The sequence below is a fragment of the Trachemys scripta genome, chromosome 2, assembly GCF_013100865.1.
Source record: "Trachemys scripta elegans isolate TJP31775 chromosome 2, CAS_Tse_1.0, whole genome shotgun sequence".
Classification (NCBI taxonomy): Eukaryota; Metazoa; Chordata; order Testudines; family Emydidae; genus Trachemys; species Trachemys scripta.
This window is the reverse complement of record NC_048299.1, coordinates 179,840,016-179,860,149: the sequence shown is the minus strand read 5'-3', so window position 1 is coordinate 179,860,149 and position 20,134 is coordinate 179,840,016. Positions and strand designations below refer to the sequence as shown.

The 20,134-nt window shown below is 42.6% G+C and overlaps 2 protein-coding genes across 3 annotated transcripts in view; one reads left to right on the top strand and one right to left on the bottom strand.

The window, feature by feature from the left end:
- Positions 1-687, top strand: part of GPLD1 (glycosylphosphatidylinositol specific phospholipase D1) — a 34,170-nt gene extending 33,483 nt beyond the window's left edge. Inside the window, exon 25 of the mRNA XM_034762424.1 lies at positions 22-687. Within this exon, the coding sequence (XP_034618315.1) occupies positions 22-99 (78 nt within the window). The 3' untranslated portion in view covers positions 100-687. The remainder of the gene's footprint in view (positions 1-21) is intronic.
- A 2,929-nt stretch (positions 688-3,616) lies between these two features.
- On the bottom strand, positions 3,617-20,099 carry MRS2 (magnesium transporter MRS2). Of its 2 annotated transcripts, none has more exons than XM_034762421.1 (11): positions 19,800-20,099; positions 17,766-17,839; positions 16,334-16,370; positions 15,605-15,717; positions 14,751-14,924; positions 12,522-12,652; positions 11,790-11,906; positions 9,076-9,228; positions 7,850-7,967; positions 6,830-6,943; positions 3,617-6,005 (listed from the first exon to the last, which is right to left on the bottom strand). In XM_034762421.1, exons 1-11 carry the CDS (start codon positions 19,996-19,998, stop codon positions 5,895-5,897), a joined length of 1,341 nt encoding a protein of 446 aa, XP_034618312.1. In that variant the 5' UTR covers positions 19,999-20,099; the 3' UTR covers positions 3,617-5,894. The 2 variants fall into 2 exon arrangements, with proteins under 2 accessions (XP_034618312.1, XP_034618313.1); XM_034762422.1 differs by lacking the exon at positions 19,800-20,099 and adding an exon at positions 17,222-17,338.
- Positions 20,100-20,134: the final 35 nt, after the last annotated feature.

Below are 20,134 nucleotides of genomic sequence, written 5' to 3'. Positions count from 1 at the left end.
CTCTGTTTTGTATCTTTGCAGAGAGAAGTTGTAGTAGCTGCTGAGAGAAGTTCGGTGAAAGCTAGACTTAGTGGAAGGCTTTTTATGTATACCCTTTAAATGTTTAAATGTTCTTTTGTTGAGTTTGGGTACATGCCTGTTTTCAGTGGTGGATCCCCCAGGATCTATGGTGTTCTCCTTCACGCCTCCCCATGCCATGCTAACAAACTAGATGCTCAAACAGGATGTTGCTAAAAAGAGGATGGAAGCAGCAGAGAGGGAATTGGGGTTGATTGGAAAAATAAATAGACGAGGAATACTAACTGTCATGGTCCATCCATACAGCTTTAGAGTTGAAAACCAATTAAAAACCTCTATCCATGTAAGTCAGAAGACTAGATAACCCAGCCACAGACAAAGTAGCATGAAGGGAGCCAAAACAACATTAACCTAGCATCAATTCAACTTATGAGGGAGGCTGGTTCCAGCAGACATATTTGGCTGTGTAAGGAAAAGTGCAGCACTCCTAGTTGATACAATCACTTAAATATGTGCAATACGATGGGGCCTAATTTAGTTAAAACTAATCAGGAAAGAGATCTTGGAGTCATGGTGGATAGTTCTCTGAAGACGTCCACGCAGTATGCAGCGGCAGTCAAAAAAGCAAACAGGATGTTAGGAATCATTAAAAAAGGGATAGAGAATAAGATGGAAAATATCTTATTGCCCTTATATAAATCCATTGTATGCCCACATCTTGAATACTGCGTACAGATGTGGTCTCCTCATCTCAAAAAAGATATACTGGCATTAGAAAAGGTTCAGAGAAGGGCAACTAAAATGATTAAGGGTTTGGAACAGGTCCCATATGAGGAGAGATTAAAGAGACTAGGACTTTTCAGCTTGGAAGAGGAGACTAAAGGGGGATATGATAGAGGTATATAAAATCATGTGTGGTTTGGAGAAAGTGAATAAGGAAAAGTTATTTACTTGTTCCCATAATATAAGAACCAGGGGCCACTAAATGAAATTAATAGGCAGCAGTTTTAAAACAAATAAAAGGACGTTCTTCTTCACAGAGCGCACAGTCAACCTGTGGAACTCCTTGCCTGAGGAGGTTGTGAAGGCTAGGACTATAACAGGGTTTAAAAGAGAACTAGATACATTCATGGAGGTTAAGTCCATTAATGGCTATTAGCCAGGATGGGTAAGGAATGGTATCTCTAGCCTCTGTTTGTCAGAGGGTGGAGATGGATTTCAGGAGAGAGATCACTTGATCATTACCTGTTATGTTCACGCCCTCTGGGGCACCTGGCATTGGTCATTGTCGGCAGACAGGATACTGGGCTGGATGGACCTTTGGTCTGACCCAATATGGCCATTCTTACGTTCTTATGTGTACAAACACCTTTAACTCTGCCGTTGTATGCCTGCCCAAACTCCTGTACACCAGCACTCCCCATATACCCTCTACCTTACATTATGGACATTTCTAATACAGCCAACAAGCTCTCCAATCAGCACCCACTGCTCTCCAGCTCACCCACTTATCATCCAGCCACACTAGAAGCTTGGGTCAGATGTGGTGGTCCAGGCACGCTGCAGAGCAGGTACAAAGGGGGTGCATAGGTAACTAAGCTCATCTTTGCACCACATTTTGCTCCTTGCCTTCCAGCAGCCTTATACTGGCTGCTTAATGCCCCAAAGGACTAAACCACATCCAAGGACCAACATAGCAGCACCCTGGCTACAAGCTCTGTGCCAGCAGCAGGGATAAGGACTTGGCATAGGACTCTGAACATCACACGTGCAACCCTCTTGTGTTAGGGTAATGCTCTCTGGTCTGGATAGATTGGCACTGCAGTGATTGTCTGCCAACAGCATTGCACTAAGTGGCTCTGCTGGACCAGATCATCTGCTGTCTTGCTGCTTTATCCTCCATGGAAAGACAGTTCCTCAGCTTTGCTCCTTATCCCACAACCTTGCATTTTATTTTCCAACTGCAGTCCAGAAATCACCAATCCTGAAGCCAAAATATAATCTACTCCATCCACCCTCCCCTTCTGCTAGGAACCAGAAATCCCATTGTACTTCCTGTATTCAACCGCCTGAGACACGCAGGAGACTCCAACTCTGGGCAACAATCCACACATTCATTTTTGTCCCATCCACTCTACACAGCTCAGATAGGAGTACCCCATTCACAAAGCCAGGACAGTATGTTGTTTATCTGAAAGAAAGTATGCTACCTGCCTAGAATGTTACATTGATACTTGGTGTTGACTTCACTACAGCTGAAGTTGTGCTAGAAAGGTATGCCTGATAGATTGATGGTGGGCAGTTGCAAAGGGTTAGCAGCACCTGGGTGGTAGAGCACAGGCCTAGGGCATCCTTAAGGATAGCACGTGTCTGTTGAGAGTCTCAGGGGAGGTATGTGTTAAGGAAGCAGGATATCTGCTTCAAGGGGAAGAGAAGGGCAAGGAGCTCAAGGTTGGACTCTACTGGTGACTGTTCCTTATGTTTTTATGTAGAACTCAATGACTCTGGTAAGTTAAAATCCTGCTCTTATTGTTAATTATATTATGTGTTCTACTCATGAGTATTGTGGTTTTGAAGGGGTAGGTTAATGCTGAGCATGTATCCATATACAATTAAACAACATACTTAAGCAACAGCATATGATCTCCTTGTTTGTGGGTTGGGTCCACAACCATTGGGGGGTGTATATGTGGGGGAGGGGTCAGAAGTTATGACACTATGATTAACTTTTTGTGTGTGTTACAAGCAAGTAGCAAAGTACTGGAGAATTTTAAACAGTAATCATCCTCTTATGTATATTTTCCAAAGTCAAAAAATCTTTCCTACTTTCTCAATGTTTTCAGGAAGCAGTTTTAAAGACTCTTCCAGTTCTTGATAATTCTAGCATTAAAACAGAAGATTAAAAGCTGAATTTTACATTTATGCCTTTTTTTTTTTACTGCATCATCATTTGCCATGGCATCCATACTGGGCATAATTGTTTTAACCTGCCTAAATAAAGCAATAAACATCAGAGCTAGCAAGAACCTGATAGCTGGACAGCATAAATGAAGAGATGGGGAGGGAGGGAGAGGAGGAGAAAGTACTTAAACAAGGGCTCTGTGGAGATAAATAAGAGAGCATGTTGTGCTGAACATTTCAACCTGTAACTGTTTGGAATTTGTTTTGATAAAATAGGAAAAGAAAAGGACACCCCCACTTTAAAATGCTCTCTGGATAAGTGATGGAAATCAAGGAGTAGCTGGAGAATTAGAAGGCATCAGGGTAGATGAGCTGAATGCAGTGCACTTTCCCTCCCCTAGGCCATTATTTTCGCTTTTTCCTTCTTGACTCTTGCTCTTAACACCTTCCCTGTTAGGATGCCAAACCATCCTGCACTTGCCATTCAGGTGTAGGAGAGCCCAAATGATTGTAGGAGGCAGACTGACAAGCTGGGGATTGCCTTATTTAGGTTCTTCACCCTCAGCCCTAGAAAACACTAGGCTTTTTTTGGTCAATTGTGTTGTAAAGAAAATGAGTGAAGTCTATGCAAGCTGAACAGACTCTTCATACCGTTTAGTCAGCAAAACCAAAGAAGTCAATTTGCCAAACACAAGGATAAAACCAGTTGGCGTTTTATTTGAGAGTCCGGCGTATTACAAATGAAGTGCAGCTTTGTCAACTACACATAATGTAAACGCTGAATCAGTTGCTACTGGGGTTTACAGGTCTGGTTCAGTGGTAATTTCACTCAAAACCTTATCAGCCACCGTGGGCTTCAGTTTCTCACTTCTGAGCTCAGAATTCTGTTACCACACCTACATTTTGCAGTGTGAATGAGCCAGGTGTTAAACTTACAATGGTTTTCTGGACTTGGGGAACTCCTATGACATGGTGCAGCCCTGTAAAAGAACTAGTGGTCTTATTTTAAATGCTTTTAATGTACATAAGTCAATTAAGTACAGATGAAAGGAGTCAAAATAATGCCCTGTAGCTGCAGAGAAAATACAGCTGGGGAAGCAACAATGCAAGCTTTCCCAATAGCCCTGTCAATGTATTTCAAAACCATGACCTGAAGGGATCATTTCCTAAGTCAGAACCTCAGTATCCATACCCATTTACGTCTTGCCTTCTCTGGGTATGCCAACATTAGTCCTCAGCCTCATGGGTGTTTGCATATTGTGAACAGTTTCCCCAATAGGAGCTGGATAAAGACCAAACCACTTCCTAAAAGTCACCTGACAACCAGTAAATGGTAATGACTTGGCCACTGGGGATTTCAACTGCCATCCAATCCCCTGCTACCTTTAAAGTAAAATATAGAGAAAGAACAATGCATTATCTTGTAAAATACTATGCTTTGAAAGTGTAAAGATACACAAAGTTAAATCAGTTAGTTGATAATCATTAGATGCCACACAGGGATTTTACTTTGAAAGACCACAGACTTGCAGAAGTATACCAATTTCTGAACTCTTTAGTTTCCATTTTCTGTTCACCTGAGCACTTAATTATGTTGTTGCTGCTACAATAAATTTTTCAGCCTGTCTGGTAGGCAGTGGTTTACACAATGTTTAAGTTGCTGGCTAAAGAGCTACCTTCCTGTACTTGGCACAGCTGTATGTGTTCCCACTCTGATCTAGAAGCGTTTTACAGTCACTCTGCACAGTGGGGTAAGGCCCTCAGGAGAGGCAAATAGCAGGTGGGTGGAAGTAGCAGGCATTTAACTCTCTTCCACCATCACAGGAAGCAAATCAGCACTTTTTTGATAGTCAGACCTGATCTTTGTATCCCTTAGTTACGTAACTTTGCTACTACCTCCCATTCCCCTGACCTGCAGACAATTTTCACCCCACATTTGCCCCTAATCTCACCCACCCTGTGTAGTAATAAAACCAGCTGCAAGACAACTGCAGTATACTTCATCATCCTAGTCATCTATGTCTTCAGAAAGAGATGAAAGGAAACAAGTCAGGTCAGGAAAAAAGTCTGACTTTTCTTTTTTAAATGGGAGTTAGGAGGCCCTAAGGTAAGTTCTTACTAATCGACTAAGGAACTGATATACTACTCATGTAAATACATCTAGTCAGTTACAACTGAAAGGGCAGTGGTTTCATGCTTGAAATGTGCATCTGTTACCAGTCTGAAAGGGCCTGCTGTTCTGATTTTAAAAAACCATTTGGGCCTGATTAGTTTTTGAACAGGTGAGCACTGGACATTCAAAACGTGTTTATTTTTCATTTAATAGGAACAAAGCAGTTTTCTGTATTTGTTGGTCTGGCTGTGCCCGTTTAGTGCTCTGCAAGAAATGTGAGTTTGATTCCTGCTTCAGGTATCCTATTCTCTAGAGTGAATACAACCTTGAAAAACTAAAGGAAAAAAACAACCACCTTACATTAAAAGCCTAAAGTTTGGCTCCTAACTCCATCTCTCAGCTCCTGAATGAGTAGCCTGATTTTCAAAAATCAAACCAGCTGCTACTGAGGACAAGTATAGCAGTTTTTGTTTTTAATGTTAGCCTCTATCTTTAGCACTACTGCCCTAGGCTGAAATCTTGTCAATGCCTAACTAATGAAGGCTGGGCCTGAGCAGTCCTTGGATGGAAGACCTCAAACTGTAAGAGCCTGAAATTGCAAGCTGTGCATCATGCTGTAGTCTAGCGAAATCCTCTATCGTAACACGAGAAAAAAATTAAGTATCCTCTGGGAATCTTCTCTCTGCATTTACTGACTTTTGTGCCATTAAAATATCAACTTTAAAAACATTTTTGTGCATAAGATATAGATTGACATTCTATGACTTTAAAAATTCTTAATTTTTACTATAGGGAAAACAGGTGTGCAAGTGTGTGTACAGTTCGCCATGTAACAAAAAAAAGCCAGTTGCTTTCTCCGGTTCTATCGATTTGTCAGCGTACTTCTGCTTGACATAAAGGCTTCTGTTTTAAGGTCATTTTTTACTTCAATTCTTCCAGCTGTTGGATGAGTTTTTTTCAGCAATGTGGGCACCTAGGCAAGTCACATAATAGCCAATGATTATTAAAAAAAAAATAATAAAAAAAAAAAACAAAAAAGGGCCATGGAGCATACAAGTGCTGGCCAGTTCTCAGGAAGCCTCCTTTGAAGTGTCATCAAGCTTTGAAAAGCTATGAAAGTCAGCACAAAGGATTCTGGGGTGCATCTGAGGAGGAACAGCTGCAAGCACCTGGAGGGTCAGGCTGCTCCCCTGGCCCCAGCACAAGTGCCACCCTCTCTTTTTCTTTGCTCTTTAGTCTAGTCTTTTGTTCTTGTTTCCCACCCAGCTCCCCCCTGTGATCTTTTCTATCTGGGACTTGTTTATAGCTCCCCCTCTCCAGCACCAAGCTACCTCTGGGTGAGGGGTAGGGACGAGTGGGTGGGATGGGGGGAGTGGAACAGCAGCATGGCTGAGTTGAGTGACAGAGAAGCAGAGAAAGGATGGCTGTAGCCATGTACATGTGAGCCGCTTCTGTTACCAGTTACATTAGGGGCAGCTTTCAAGGGATTGCCTGCCTCGTCACTTCTGGCAGCAGCAAATACTTGCAGGGTGAAGCAGTGCATCTTAGGTGTCACAACTTTCCTTTGCCCTGTCCTGTGCTCCCCCAATGCCTGCTTAGGGAAGCCTACCCTACTACCTTCCCAAGTTGGGGGATATGGATTTCACCAATTACTTCCATAAAAGTGGAAGTTGTATCCCCGTCCACGCCCCCTTGATCACATCCATTACAAATTCCACAGTACACACTGAACACAGGAAGTAGCAGTGGTACTGTGCACACAGAACGCAGTGGACCTCTTTAGCCAGCCATACGTACTTGAGGAGGTAGTGAAGGTTCTAGATGCCGTCCAAGGAATGAAAGCAAACGCCGCCAGATAAGGCCGCTTCCCAAAAACATAATCCCTGTCACCAGCCAAAATGCTCTGTGGTCCTAACAATGGAAAAAATAGCCATTAATCATGCAGCTCTTTCTGTGGAAGAAGGGTCTTCAGTGGATTCCCTCCCACGCCTCTAATTTAAACCCCTCTCCATCCCCTCCAAAGGCTCCACAGTATGGTGAACTTCTGTGGCTGGGGAAGGTTGGCTGAGACTCTGGGTTATTACAAGGCAAAGTGATCCACTTGATACACCATCATTTCCAGAGCACTGGTGTGCTGGTCTCTGCACTTTAGTGTTCCTCACTACCACACTAACCCACAAGCATGGTTCCTTTCGAAGATAGCTCTTGTTTTTACCAAGAATTTAGAGATTTCCCTCCACCTCATTTTTTGTGTGTGAAGGCGGCGATGAGGAAAGGAAGGAGAAAGAAGAAATCTCTTCCTTTTTAAGGTAATGCATGTAAGTGTGACAGCTACCAGCAATGTAAGTGTAATTAAATAATTTACAGTAGAGTCATGGCTCCACCATGAAGTCTAGAAAATTATTTAACTGATTTACACCTTTGCATATGAAAGTGACTCTAATACAAACTCCAAGACCTTTCAGAAGGTATGAATGGCTGAACATTACCATGCCTATTGTCAGCTACCATGCCCAAGTACAGTATTGTCCTCCTTTTTCCTCCTGGAGTATTACTCTTCCTGATCATCCAGAAGAATATCCTGCAGCAGAGTCCTAACTGAACAAGCCATGAACTAATTCACGACAAAAGAAAGTCATTGCACTAAAGCTGGAATCAGTGGGCCCAATTCTCTCGCTTTACACCAGTGTAAAACTGGAGTCTTATCAGTGAAGAGTGTTATACTTAACAGAAAACCTGGGTTAAGTCAGGTGCATTGGTACCTGTGTTGTCTGTCAGTAGTTATAAAATCAATTCTAAAGCAGCACTGGTTCTCACCTCTTCAAAGGAGGATTCCAAGTTCATACCAAAGGCTACTCCAATCAGTCCAAAAAGAGAGAGAGAAAAAGTCCCCATGGTCAGCTGTAAGTTCAGTCTCATCATCACATTACGATGGCTGAAGAAGGGAGAAAGATTTATGAGATGAACACAGATGTTTACTTGCTGTCTAGTAATAAAGTTTTACGCAGCATGCACTACATCAGAACAATTGGCGGAGCAACTCACACCGGTATTAAGCAACACAGAAACAAGAGCTAGTGTATCAGGTGATTTTTCTCCAAAGAGATGTTTTGAAACTGCAGCAGCAATGCACCTCTCAGGAAGCAGACTCTGCTTTGCAATCAGCAGGATCTAGGACATCTGGTCACACCTGTTATAAATGTGTGTGTAAAGTAACAGTAAAAGTTTATGGAAACTTTTGTTTCTTTTTGTTTTCTTACCGTTAACTATAGGAATTTGTAAATGACTATTTAAAAGCAACATTTACTGTTACCTTGCAAGTATACTTACAAAGAAGCAGAGGGTCAGAAAATGCTGTGGACTGTAAAGCAGAGTCTACTTTGGTGCATTCCACATCCACCTCTTCTCAACTTTTGCTGGCCTCCTGATGGGAGTGTCCACTCTGAATGCTTCTTGAGGTAACTCCCCATTTAAGGAGGAGGAGAGAATATCATACACTGCTTTTCAACAGTGGCTTATCTGATACACTTCAAGATGTTAAGACTGTATAAATTACTTTTAAATACAGAAAACTGAAAAAGTTGATTAGTGCGTAATAACAAATTTCAGCCTTTTTATTTACAATAGTTTAGGTCTTAATAAAGCTAAATATTTGATGCAAACTAAACTGATTACTGTATCATCATGCTTAGTGTGGATGCAACATTTATTGGATAGCAGAAGATGTGATCCAGAAAAATCAGGGGCATGCTCTTAAAGGTAGACACCAATACTTAAGTGCAACCTACATTTAAGAGTCAATTCAAGTGTCAGTTTTGCTGCATTACATAGCAATTCTTCATAAATAAGTTTTATTTTCCCCATAAACATCTGGGTATTTCTTTTAACTATTACCTTCCCAGAACCACAAGGAATAAGAGCCTCCCAGTCTTGGTTCCCAATGTCTGCTCTCAGACTCCAATTCAAAAAAGGGTAAAACAGCATAAATTTCTGCAAAGCTTCTGACAGTATAACAAGTAGTATGTGTCATAAGGATAGTTAACCTGTCCAGGTTGATGAAGATGATACTTTCGGAATCATCAATCAATACTCTGAGTTCACGTGCTTCATTAGCGAGATCTTCGGCTTGTCTGTAATAATTCTCCAGCAGCAGCTCCATTTCCTCTGCATGGTCAATTCCAGACATGCTCTCCTCACTGTGAGCAACAATTTATATTTTCTAGTTAGGGATCAGCAATGCACTTATCAACAACGTGTTTACGTGTTCTGAAGCATGGGCCCAGAATGAAGTGACAAGGGAAACACTCTCCACAAGTCCTGTTTGACAACAGTGCTGCAAAATCCAATTAGGCACATGGATTCTGCTGTTACAAAAAGAGTGTCATGGAAAAGGTGGTACATGCTTTTCCAATTTCTATTAGCTGAAGAGCAAAAGTCAGTTACTTTGGTAAGTAAAATGTGTAACATTTGTCCTGCTATAAACATGCACAGGCAAGGTATAAATATTAGTGTCCCAGCATCACATTGTGACATTTTTAAGGGAGATGGTTAATTTTCTGGTGCCCTCAAACGGTGGAAGTTGACAGCGATGCTGTTAACACTCCCTTCTATTCCCCCATACAGTGAGGTCTAAGTTACATACATAATATTGAAATCTACTTGGCACTTACACGTGTTTTTAGTTGCACATCGACAATAACTGAAGCATTTTAGTTGAAGGATTTTGTGGACACAGGAACTGATGACAGCAGCCCAACAGTCAGTATGTGAAACTGCTGCCACTATCCCCCTTCCTGAAGTTTGAGAGATCTCAGTCCTACCTGATGAATCATAGATGCCTGGTAGCATCCACAAGACCCAGAGCACCTAGCCAGTCACCTTCTCTACAACAGGCATACAGGTTTCCGGAGTTATCTTTTTGGATCTTTTTTTTTGACTAGGCAAACAGTGAGGTCTTTGAGAGCCACGATGGCCCTCTTGTATTTTTAAGATGTCAAGGAGAACTTGGAATAAACCCCCATCCCTCTCTTCACCCAGTGGCACGACCTTAACTGCAGTATTTGCCAGGAGGAACTGGATACCCTCCAATGTCTCATGTGGATACTTTTGAACTTGCTTACCTTATCAAGGAGCAATTTAAAGAAGTCTCTCTGAAGCTGTTTTTCCATAAATTCATCTCTAGACCCGGGCCTAAGGACTCATGTGTCTGAGGTAACTAGGGCCACTGGAAGTGATAAAAGGACCCTAGTCTCTCTACTAAAGAGAGGGTCCCTTTGAGGCAGACTGGCTGTTCACTTCAGAACCTTCCAAACCTAGAGGTTTCAGTTGCATGTCCTAAGAGGGTGGCTATGGTCTTAGAAGTCTTCAGTTTCTGGTGGCAGAGGCACAAAGTGCTTTGACATGGTCTGTACCAAGCACCCCAAATCCAGTTCTAGTTGGCTTGATGGTGAATGCCTTTACATTCCTCTATAGCCGTAGAAATAGGAAGACTGACCAACAGACCCAAAGGATTTAAAAAGTAGCTTCCAACACCTTTGCTTTCATGAATTAGTCTCTACCACCTCTCCAAAAAACACTCCCTCTGTCCTACAAGTCTTTGACATTTGGCTGCATCTCCGCGTGAAGATATGATTAACATAGCTTTCTGTCTACAAGCACCAATGCTGGAGTCAACGTACGAGAGTACATTGATGGCATCAATACACCTCACGTCCGGCTCCTTCCACGCCTTCTCAGGTACACTTCTTGATTTTACACAATGCATCCCTTCATACCCCACCTTTTGGATAATTATGGTCTATTTAGATTTGAAGCTGTGCAGGGCAGGGAGCTATATCATGCACCTGGTGTTGTATAAATAATACTAACTTGCCATGAAGTGTGGGGTGTAACTATCATTTGGCATTATTTACATGGGAACTGAGGCAGGAAGCCAGTTTGCTCTTAGCTTCAAGTCGGATATACCAGTCAGTCAATATGCCCTGGATTTTTAAGTAAGGGTCAGACCAGCAGCTTGTCATCAATATGGAACATATGGTTGGTTATTTTCGTTGTTAGAGCGGCCACTGATGTGCGCATGATATTGTATCAGCACACAGGAGGGATGTCATGTGACTATTTCAGACATGTATGGTTCTCTTGGGATGCTATACCACAGCACTAATTTATGTACTTATGGTGGCTATGAAAACAGTGCTCAGTGCTACTACTGTGGGGTTATATGTCCATCAGGGGAACTCTGCTAGTAGGCAAAGTAAGCTTCAAGGATAGCATACCAGCTTTTATATATGGAGGTATGGCAACTGATCCACCCGCAGACAAATTTTAAGAGGGGTTCTTTATTTCATTTGTGAAATATAGGTTTTTAGGGAGGAAAAAAAACAATCTTAAAAGTTTTGTCTGAATTGGAAACTGACATTTCCATTTCTCCTCCTGTTTCCCCATTCAGTGATGGTTGTCTTTTCCTCCCCTTTCCATCTCCTGTTCACCAAGGCTGGCTAGCTAAGTCAAACAGTGGATGAAGCAGCATCTTCGATGCTTCCACCCTACTATCAGTAATGCTGCTAACACTATGCTCACACTGCGAGGATGGGGTACACCACCTTTTAAAAAGAGGTAAAGCATTATGGTTTAAAAACATTGTATAGATCTTTTTTTTTTTTTGAGGGGAGGGGAGAGAAGCAATCTAATCTGGTATTCAGATTGACTTTGGACAAGACATTTTAAAAAGTGTTCTGAATTACCCAACTTTACTTACAATACTTGTGGATCTGTCCATTTAGTTAGACAGAGCTCTTCTATTAATTCCTCTTCATCTAAAATTTCCAGGATTGTTTCTTTGAAAACTTTAAGATCTGTTTCTAATTCTGATAAACTAAAGAAAAAACAAACAGGCATAAACAATCAGGCAATCCCATTTGCATTTTTGTAGAGAGGTAATATTTTCATTTTCCCTGGATCTTGCCAGAATGAGTCAATGGGGAAGAGTTTCTTAGAAAATGTAAATCCCCATTTTGCATTTAGCCACGGTACTGGTCCAGTCTGGGACCAACTGCCCCCAAATCACCAAAACCTTAACTGAAAAGGATTTAGCGGTGTATTCTGGGCATATTTCAAGGGTTCATGAGCACTCGGAGAAACAAGTAATTTGATTCAGACAATTGTATCGTCTGTTGTATTGACACATAGCATAGCCCAATAAGTTCACATGTACTCAAATGATCTGAAGAGTGGTTTGAACTCTTGATTTTACATTACAATGAACATATTAAATTGCCTAGTATTAATTTTTTTGCATTATACACAGTTTTAGAAGGTAAACTACAAATCCCAAAGTGGGATTTAATTTTTACCAACTAGATAGTTCATACATTTGAATTTACAATGACCAATAAGTTGCACAACTCAAAAGCAAAGTTTTCTAAGAAATGTATATTGTACTCTATTTTCTGAAGTTCAGCTATGCTCTCCATTGCTTACTCTTATTTACCTCTTGCCATTTTGTAGCAAAATGTGTACTTTACTTCTATCCACAGACAGTAGCTTGGGGTCCACTAGAGCTTCCAGCGTCTCAATGATCTGAGGCTGCAAAATGTTAAGTCTCCCTTGCAGATTGCTGATCTAGATAATAACATGATCCTTCATAAGAATTAAAATCATCCTTTTAGAACGGTTTGGGCAACTGACTCTCTCACTGAGAACAGAATTCACTGTTACAATCAGGTATGCAGTCTACTTTTTCAATACATAGGCGCTATCTGGAATACAGCTAGCCTTGACAAGATCGTATACCCACCGCAATAGTTTTTGAACAAAATTTACATAAAACTGAAACATTACACCAACTACTGAATAAACGTGATATGAGGTTCATGTGTCTGAAATTTGGTCAACCTTAGGTGGTGTCATATTTCCATTAACATTCATAGTCTTTAAAGCCAGAAGGGACTATCATGATCATCTAGTCCAGGGGGTCTCAACAATTTTTTTGGTGGCCTCAAAGTGCGGCCACTAATTCTTGCTGGTGGCCGCTCTGACAATTTTTCCTAAAATATTTAATTAACTTTATGAAAAACAAATAAATATGCACCTATACGTATCCAAATCATAATTTCTAGGGTATTTTTTCAGACTCAATAATAAAAATACTGTACAGTTGTCACTATTCTTTACTGGACCTACGCAGACTAGAAACACAAATAAAGTGGCTTTGCACATTCTTGTCTTTTTTTTTGTTGTAGTTTCTTTTGCTTTTTAAAAAAGATTTGCTACCTAGTAAGTCTGCTGCTGTGAAAAGTGATATTTGTGTGTTTGTTAATATCACTTTTCACACCAGACTTACTAACTAGCTGGGAGGGAGTGAAAAGTGATATTAACAAACACACAAATATCAATTTTCACAGCAGACTTACTCAGTCCTGGCAAGCCAGGAGACAAATAAAGTCCTGGATGGGGAGGTGGGTAGGAAGGCAATGGGGGCCAGAGGCGATGCAGGGTGGTGGTGAGCCCAGGGCTAGCATCTGCCGCAGTGCGGCTGGGGTCCAAGGCTAGAGCCAAATGTTCCCTCTAATTTTTTTACATCTGTGTGGAACGAATTTTATGATGTGCCCCAATATGGAGATGATGTGGGGGGGGGGCAGAGGGTTGGAGTTGGGGGCTCTGACTAGGGGTCTGGGCTCTGGGGTGGGGCTGGGGATGAGGGGTTTGTGGTGCGGGAGGGGACTTGGGCAGAGGATTGGGGAATGGGGGGGTGCGGGCTCTGGCTGGGGGTGCGGGCTCTGGGCTGGGGATGAAGGATTTGGGGTGCAGGAGGGGGCTCAGGGCTGGGGCAGAGGATTGGGGGACAGGGTGTATGGGCTCTGGGGTGGGGCAGCATGAGAGGTTTGGGATGCAGGCTGCCTGGGGCTGTGGCAGGGAGAGAGGACTTCCCCCAGCCCTCTGTTGTCATAGCAGCCACGACAGTGCCTCTCCTCACCGAAGCAGCTCCGGGGCTGGGGCCAGGGGAGAGATGCCTTTCCCTGGCTGGGGCGGGGCCGCAGAAGAGGCGCCTCTCCCCACCTGTGCAGCCTTGATAGCCTGCTGCACAGCTTAGAGGGAACTTAGACCAAAGCCTGAAGCCCCACAGTTGGAGCCTGCCGCCCGCCATCCCAAGGCTGAAGCCTGAGCCCCCCCAACTCCTGGGAAGGGAGGGAAGTCACTGGCTGTCTGCTCTTCCAGTATTCATGGATCCAGGGGGGGACAGGATCCAACCCCTGCTGATGGCCCTGGGGGACAAACCACTGCTTTCCCCGCCTCCTCCCCGCCCCCCGGTCACTGCCCAGGAGGCTGTGGCCACAAGAAAAGCCCCTGGGGGTCACATTCGAGAAATGCTGATCTAGTCTGACCTACTAAATAACACAGGCCAGAGAACCTCCCCCAATAATTTCGGCAGCAAACATAACTTTTATGTTTCAGCATATATCTGTCAATCTTGATTTAAAAACTCCAAGTGATGAAGAATGCATCATGTCCCTTGGTAAGTTCTTTCAATAGTTAATTCTCCTCACTGCTAAATGTTTGTATAGATCCCCCATAACCAAAAGAAACAACAACAAAACAAGCCTAAAGCAAACCCAAAATATTCCTAAAAACATTCCTAAATATTTCCAGAACAGAAAATTAAACTGTCATTCCCATGAAACAACATTTTCAAAAGTAGCTAAAGTAACCAGAAGCTCACCCAATATTGCAGTATTGCTTCTATGGCTCTAAATTCAAAGGGCAAGGAATATGTAACTAGCTGACCTTCTCCAGACAGCTGAGATGCAAGTTCTTGGAACAGCCAGTGCTCCATATTTAAATTGCGATAATCTAGTATCAGAAGAAACTCTGGTGTTACCACAGCCTTCAAAAACTGAAAAAGAGAATGCAGTTAGGCAGCCAGCTAATACTTTATGAAGGTTTCCAATTTTCTCACTGCCACTTAATGCATTTCAGAATTCGGTTTTCAATAAACCCACTTCCGATAAGAGGACTGTTATGATAAGCTTTGTTTTTTATTTACCTAGATTTGTTTTGCCACACTCGTGTCCAGGGTACCCAAGTGTCTATCTTCCACTGTCATTCCCCCCAACCCCTGAAGTATATGGACCGGACTGACATCGGAAGCACTTTCTTTAGTGTACTCGAGGAGGCCTCTGGTGTTACTGGAGGGACAGGAAGAAAGAAAGATTCTCCACATTTTTAGCTGTGCTCATCCTGTGCCTCTAAAAATTCTCATCATGCCCACAAAGGGAAAAATTTTGGCCCTCTTGAATAGAGACGTCCATTCTACAAAAGACAAGGAGCTCATTATTATGAAGTGCAACATGAAGTGCTTCTGTTTGCTAGATATTCAGTGCCAGGGTTAAGGACAGATGGATAATAATATATGCAAGGCCATAGATAGCCAGTATTAAAAGGGCCCCTGGATCTCACTAGAACATGACTGTATTGGCAATTGAGACATAGTTCAAGTGTATTTTAATGTCTATTGACACCTATAAAGAGATTTAAGACCCACTGAAGTTAATGAAAATAAAAATATCACTTTACCTCCATTCTAATGATAATCCTGTTGTTTCTAGGTGCAATGCTCATTAGATGCTGAAATCGTAGATCTCGAGCTTGAAGACCCAGTTCCTGGTACAATTCTGTTTTCTTTCTTTCTACCAAGAAGACATTTAAAAAGAAAAATCTTATCTGGGAAAAGTAACATGTTTTATAATTATGGATTAGTCTGTTTTGCAGTCCCAGAAAGAAACTAACTCGATAGTGCTTTCCCCCCTTGATCATCCAATATAATTCTGTCTAACACAACAAAATAGTCATAACTTGGGTGAAAGAGAACTCCCTTTGTTTATTAATAAAGAAAAGTCTAAAAGTAACCAAATTAACAGGCAAAGACAGTACGTTTCATGTTAGAACACATTAGCAAAACTCATGTCATGTCACAAAGGTATCCCAGGAAGGAAAAATATACTGGTGATGGACTGGGACAAAGAGGAAAAGGATGAAAGCAAAACGGAACCACACATGACAGATGGTAGTCATATTGCTTAATGCACTATCGGAAGGTGCTCAGATACTACTGTGATGAATGCAGTATTAAGAATTTGTGTAGAACAGACGAGCAAAACCAAGGGAAATGCTGCAACACTGACAGTTATCTAAACCCATGAAAGCTTCTTGAATTTAACTCTCTGTCCAGTATAAACTTCCACTTAGAAAATTCTATATTGCACAAAAGAGCAAATAGGAAAAGAAAATGAAAACTCTACCTACCAAAAGAGGTAAGATTTCCTTCCTTGTCAAATTTCATCTAAAGAGAGGAAAAGAGAAAAGAAAACACGAGAAGTAGGTATTTTGTTCTCACAAAGCTGCTATACATACAGGAAAAGAGTTGTGTGAAATTGCTTATATTTGCTTTGAATTCTAGTGGGTGACTCAGTCCACTTATTAAGGAGGGGCAAGGTATGCTATCCTGTCATCTCTGCTAATACTCCTCAGGTAATTATGAATGCCTTAGACAACATATTTCAGGTAATTTGGACATGTGGATGTTACACATAGTACCTGGAAAGCAGCACTTATTAAAATATTTTTCAGACATACACCAATTAAGTTCATAACTATATCTTTGGCTCACACGGATATCTACTTCCCAGGAGGAGTTTTTTTTTTTTTTTTTTTAAAAAGAGAATGAGATTTTTGTGTTGGCACAAGAAGGGCTCTTTACATTTTGTGTTTCAGGTTCTGTTGTTTCATCTTGTGTTGTTTTAGCTGAACAATTTACAAGGCAAAGGGCAACAATAGTAGGGGGCTATTCACTCCCTAATTTTCGAACGGTATTTACTGTGTAATTCCACTATGTGTAAGTGAAAGAATAGATAGCATGCTAATGTAACGAAGCAAGGAATAATTTGTTTCTAACATTTTATTTACTTTTCATTTATATTCCAAAGTATTAACATAACATGAGTATTTTCTGTAAACTTAAAGTCATTTTATTGGAAAAACTGCAAGAATTGATTTGATCAAAGCTTTTGCACTCTTGCTTTGAGAGATGTTGCTTATTCAAGAGCTATTCATAAGTTTTTTTTAAAGCTAGTAGTTGTATAAGAGGAAACAACTATGTGGTCCTCATTGTAGGATCAGGGCCTGTATGTGTACCAATGCTCTCAACAGTCTGCTTTCACGTGTGATCACATCATCTTCCAGTGGCAAACGAGGAGGTTGTGAACAGATTGTTCGCGATGAATGGCTAGCCTAGTTCTCTCAGCTGCATACCTAAAAAAAGATATTCTTCCTTCAACCATTGGCTGTCCTGCATTGCAGCTACCACATTCCGTGACATTAATAAGAAAAAAAAGGCAAAAATAGTGTATTTTTAATAGCAAAAGCATGCATTTTACAACAATTCTTCAAGAGTTAAACTGTGTCTTCATGATTAAATTGTGAGTTAACAAGAATGATCTTCTCATAAAAAAAGCATGTTGGTATTTTGCTAGCACATTATAATAGTCCTGTTGCAAATATATCGACAAACATAACTTTCCCTCAAATTAGGGTTGTTAAAACAGTTATTTAGTAATATCCACACATTATGAACACCTCATAGAGAACGACCAGTTCTGTCAAATAATAGTTTGAGAAAAAACACATGCTGATTAGCTTGGAAAAACTGTCCTTTGTTGAAACCTTTCAATACACTTACCACTGCAAACACAGGGACTACACTGGCTAAGGTGGCTTGAGAGGCCTCTGTAGCTGAGTGTCGACCCAGTTCATCTGCAGAAAGACACACAGCAGTTATAATTTTCTATTACCAGCACACGGTCTTTTGATAGATACATACTTTTTTCCTTTTCTTGTACACTAGGTGGAAAATGGTCATAAAGAACCCAGTTAACAATTTTGCTTAACAACAACAAAAAACCCAGCTGATTTAAGAGGCACCGTCAACTTAAAATCTAATAGAAATAAAATTCCTTGAGCCGTTTGTGGCTTTATGACCAGTTTTCTTATTGAGAATGTTTCTCCTCATTATTGTGTGAAAGACCCATACAAACAGGAGAAACCGACTATACCTAAAGTACCATCAAGTCTGCAAAGTAAACAGATTTCCTTTCCACCTGTTTGTGGTAATCTTGTTTTACTTGCAACAATCATAGGTAAAAAAAATAGAAATTAGATTAAAGTGGAGTATCCTTTAAGAACACAAAGCAATTGCAATAACACTCCAGTCCTACAATGAGCTCTGTGCAGCTAAACAAGTCTGCCTGCATGAAGTTGACTGCAGGGACTGCGGCCTACATTTGTTGAGCAAATGAGTTATTTGTGCACTGTGGTAATGAATAATAATACCTAGTTCTTATATAGTGCTTTACAAAGCAGGTCAGTATCATTATGCCATTTTACAGATGGGAAAATGGAAGCACAGAGAAGCGAAGTGCCTTGTCCAAGGTCACCCAGAAGGCCTGTGGCAGAGTAGGGTATGAAATGGAGGTCTCCTGAGCCAGGCCAATGGTCTATCTGCTAGGCCACCTCCCCTCCTTATCTAACAGAAAGGCCCTGCAAACATTCACATGCTTTGTGCATAGTAGTCCCACTGACTTCAGGGAGACTACCATTTGTCTGAATGTAAAAAGTGAGTATTTGCAGGATGGAGGCCTTAATGCGCGTTTCATACTGCATGGGCTGCTGGTAAATGACTGACAGGCTCAGCCAGAACTTCAGAGGAGCAGTGTGTCCATTTCCTTAGTTAACTGTTAAATATGTAGACATAAGCCCATTTGTCTTTTAGTTGGGTGTTACTGGAACAGAGTTTGGAAATCATAGCAATGGCCTTAATGATGCCACTGACTATGTGGGGACCACCCCTATGCCTTAATTGGCCCCACGACACAGCTCCCAAGCAGTCAACTGCAGGATCAGGTCCACTGTTTACAATTAGGCACCTAAATAAAAGCTGCCTGCTTTTCAAAGGATCCGGGCACCCACAACTCCAAAATTCAGGCCATTTATTTAAGGCACCTAGCGATGAAATTCTGGCCTAATACTTCAGGAAGATATAACAACATTTGTAAGCGCTAAATGGATGCAGAAATTAACAAGTATCCCCATTTTAGAGACACAGTCCTGATATTTGGGGCTTTGTCTTATATAGGTACTTATTCCCTCCTCCCCCAATCTTGATTTTTCCACACTTGCTATCTGGTCCCCCTAAAACACACACTGATAGATTTATAACTAACTACCTATTCCCTGGAGCCATTTCCAGGCCTGAACGGAGTGGAACACTAACTGTGCACATCATAGGGTAACCGGATAGCAAGTGTGAAAAATCGGGGCAGGGGGGTGGGCGGTAATAGCAGCCTATAGAAGACAAAGCCCCAAATATCAGGGCACCCGGTCACCCTAGGAAGTGGAGACCTGTGCCTGGGGATTTAAGGCTTGCTCACAGGACGAGCGCTTGGCTGCAGGATTAGCGCCGCTGTGGGTTCTATAAAAGCCTCTGCCCGCGGTGGTGCCAGCCCCTGCCCTGCAGCCAGCTCTCCCTACGCCAGAGCAGCCAAGTCCCGGGGCGAGGAGTAGGAAAAACGCCCAGGGGAGGCACCGGGGATGACGTGAGAGGCTAAATCAAAGGTGGGGCTTTCACTCCACAGCCGATCCGCCTGCCCCCCGGCCGGGCAGCAACGAGGGCCGGCTCGGCCGTGTGCAGTGCCCCCACTCCCAGGGCACGACTTACTTGCCCAGCGCCACGGCTGCCCGCGGGGAGCTGCGGCCCCCAGCCGCGGCCGGCGCTGCCCAGGCCCGTGCGCAGCACAGTAGGGTCCCCCGCCGCCGCTCAGCCGACGAGCCCACCCCGCTGCGGCGAGCAGGCGGCAGCAGCAGCCCCCGCGCCCGTAGCGGCCCAGCGAGGCGGGGAGGAGCCAGCAGCTGAACATGGGCACGCTCCGCGGGGGGCGAGCGGGCCCCGGCTCCCGGCCACTTGCAGGCCCCAGAGGCGCCCGCCCGGTTGCACACACGCGGGAGCCGGGCAGAGGAGGAGCTGCGCAGATTAGCCCCTGCCTAGGGGCGGGG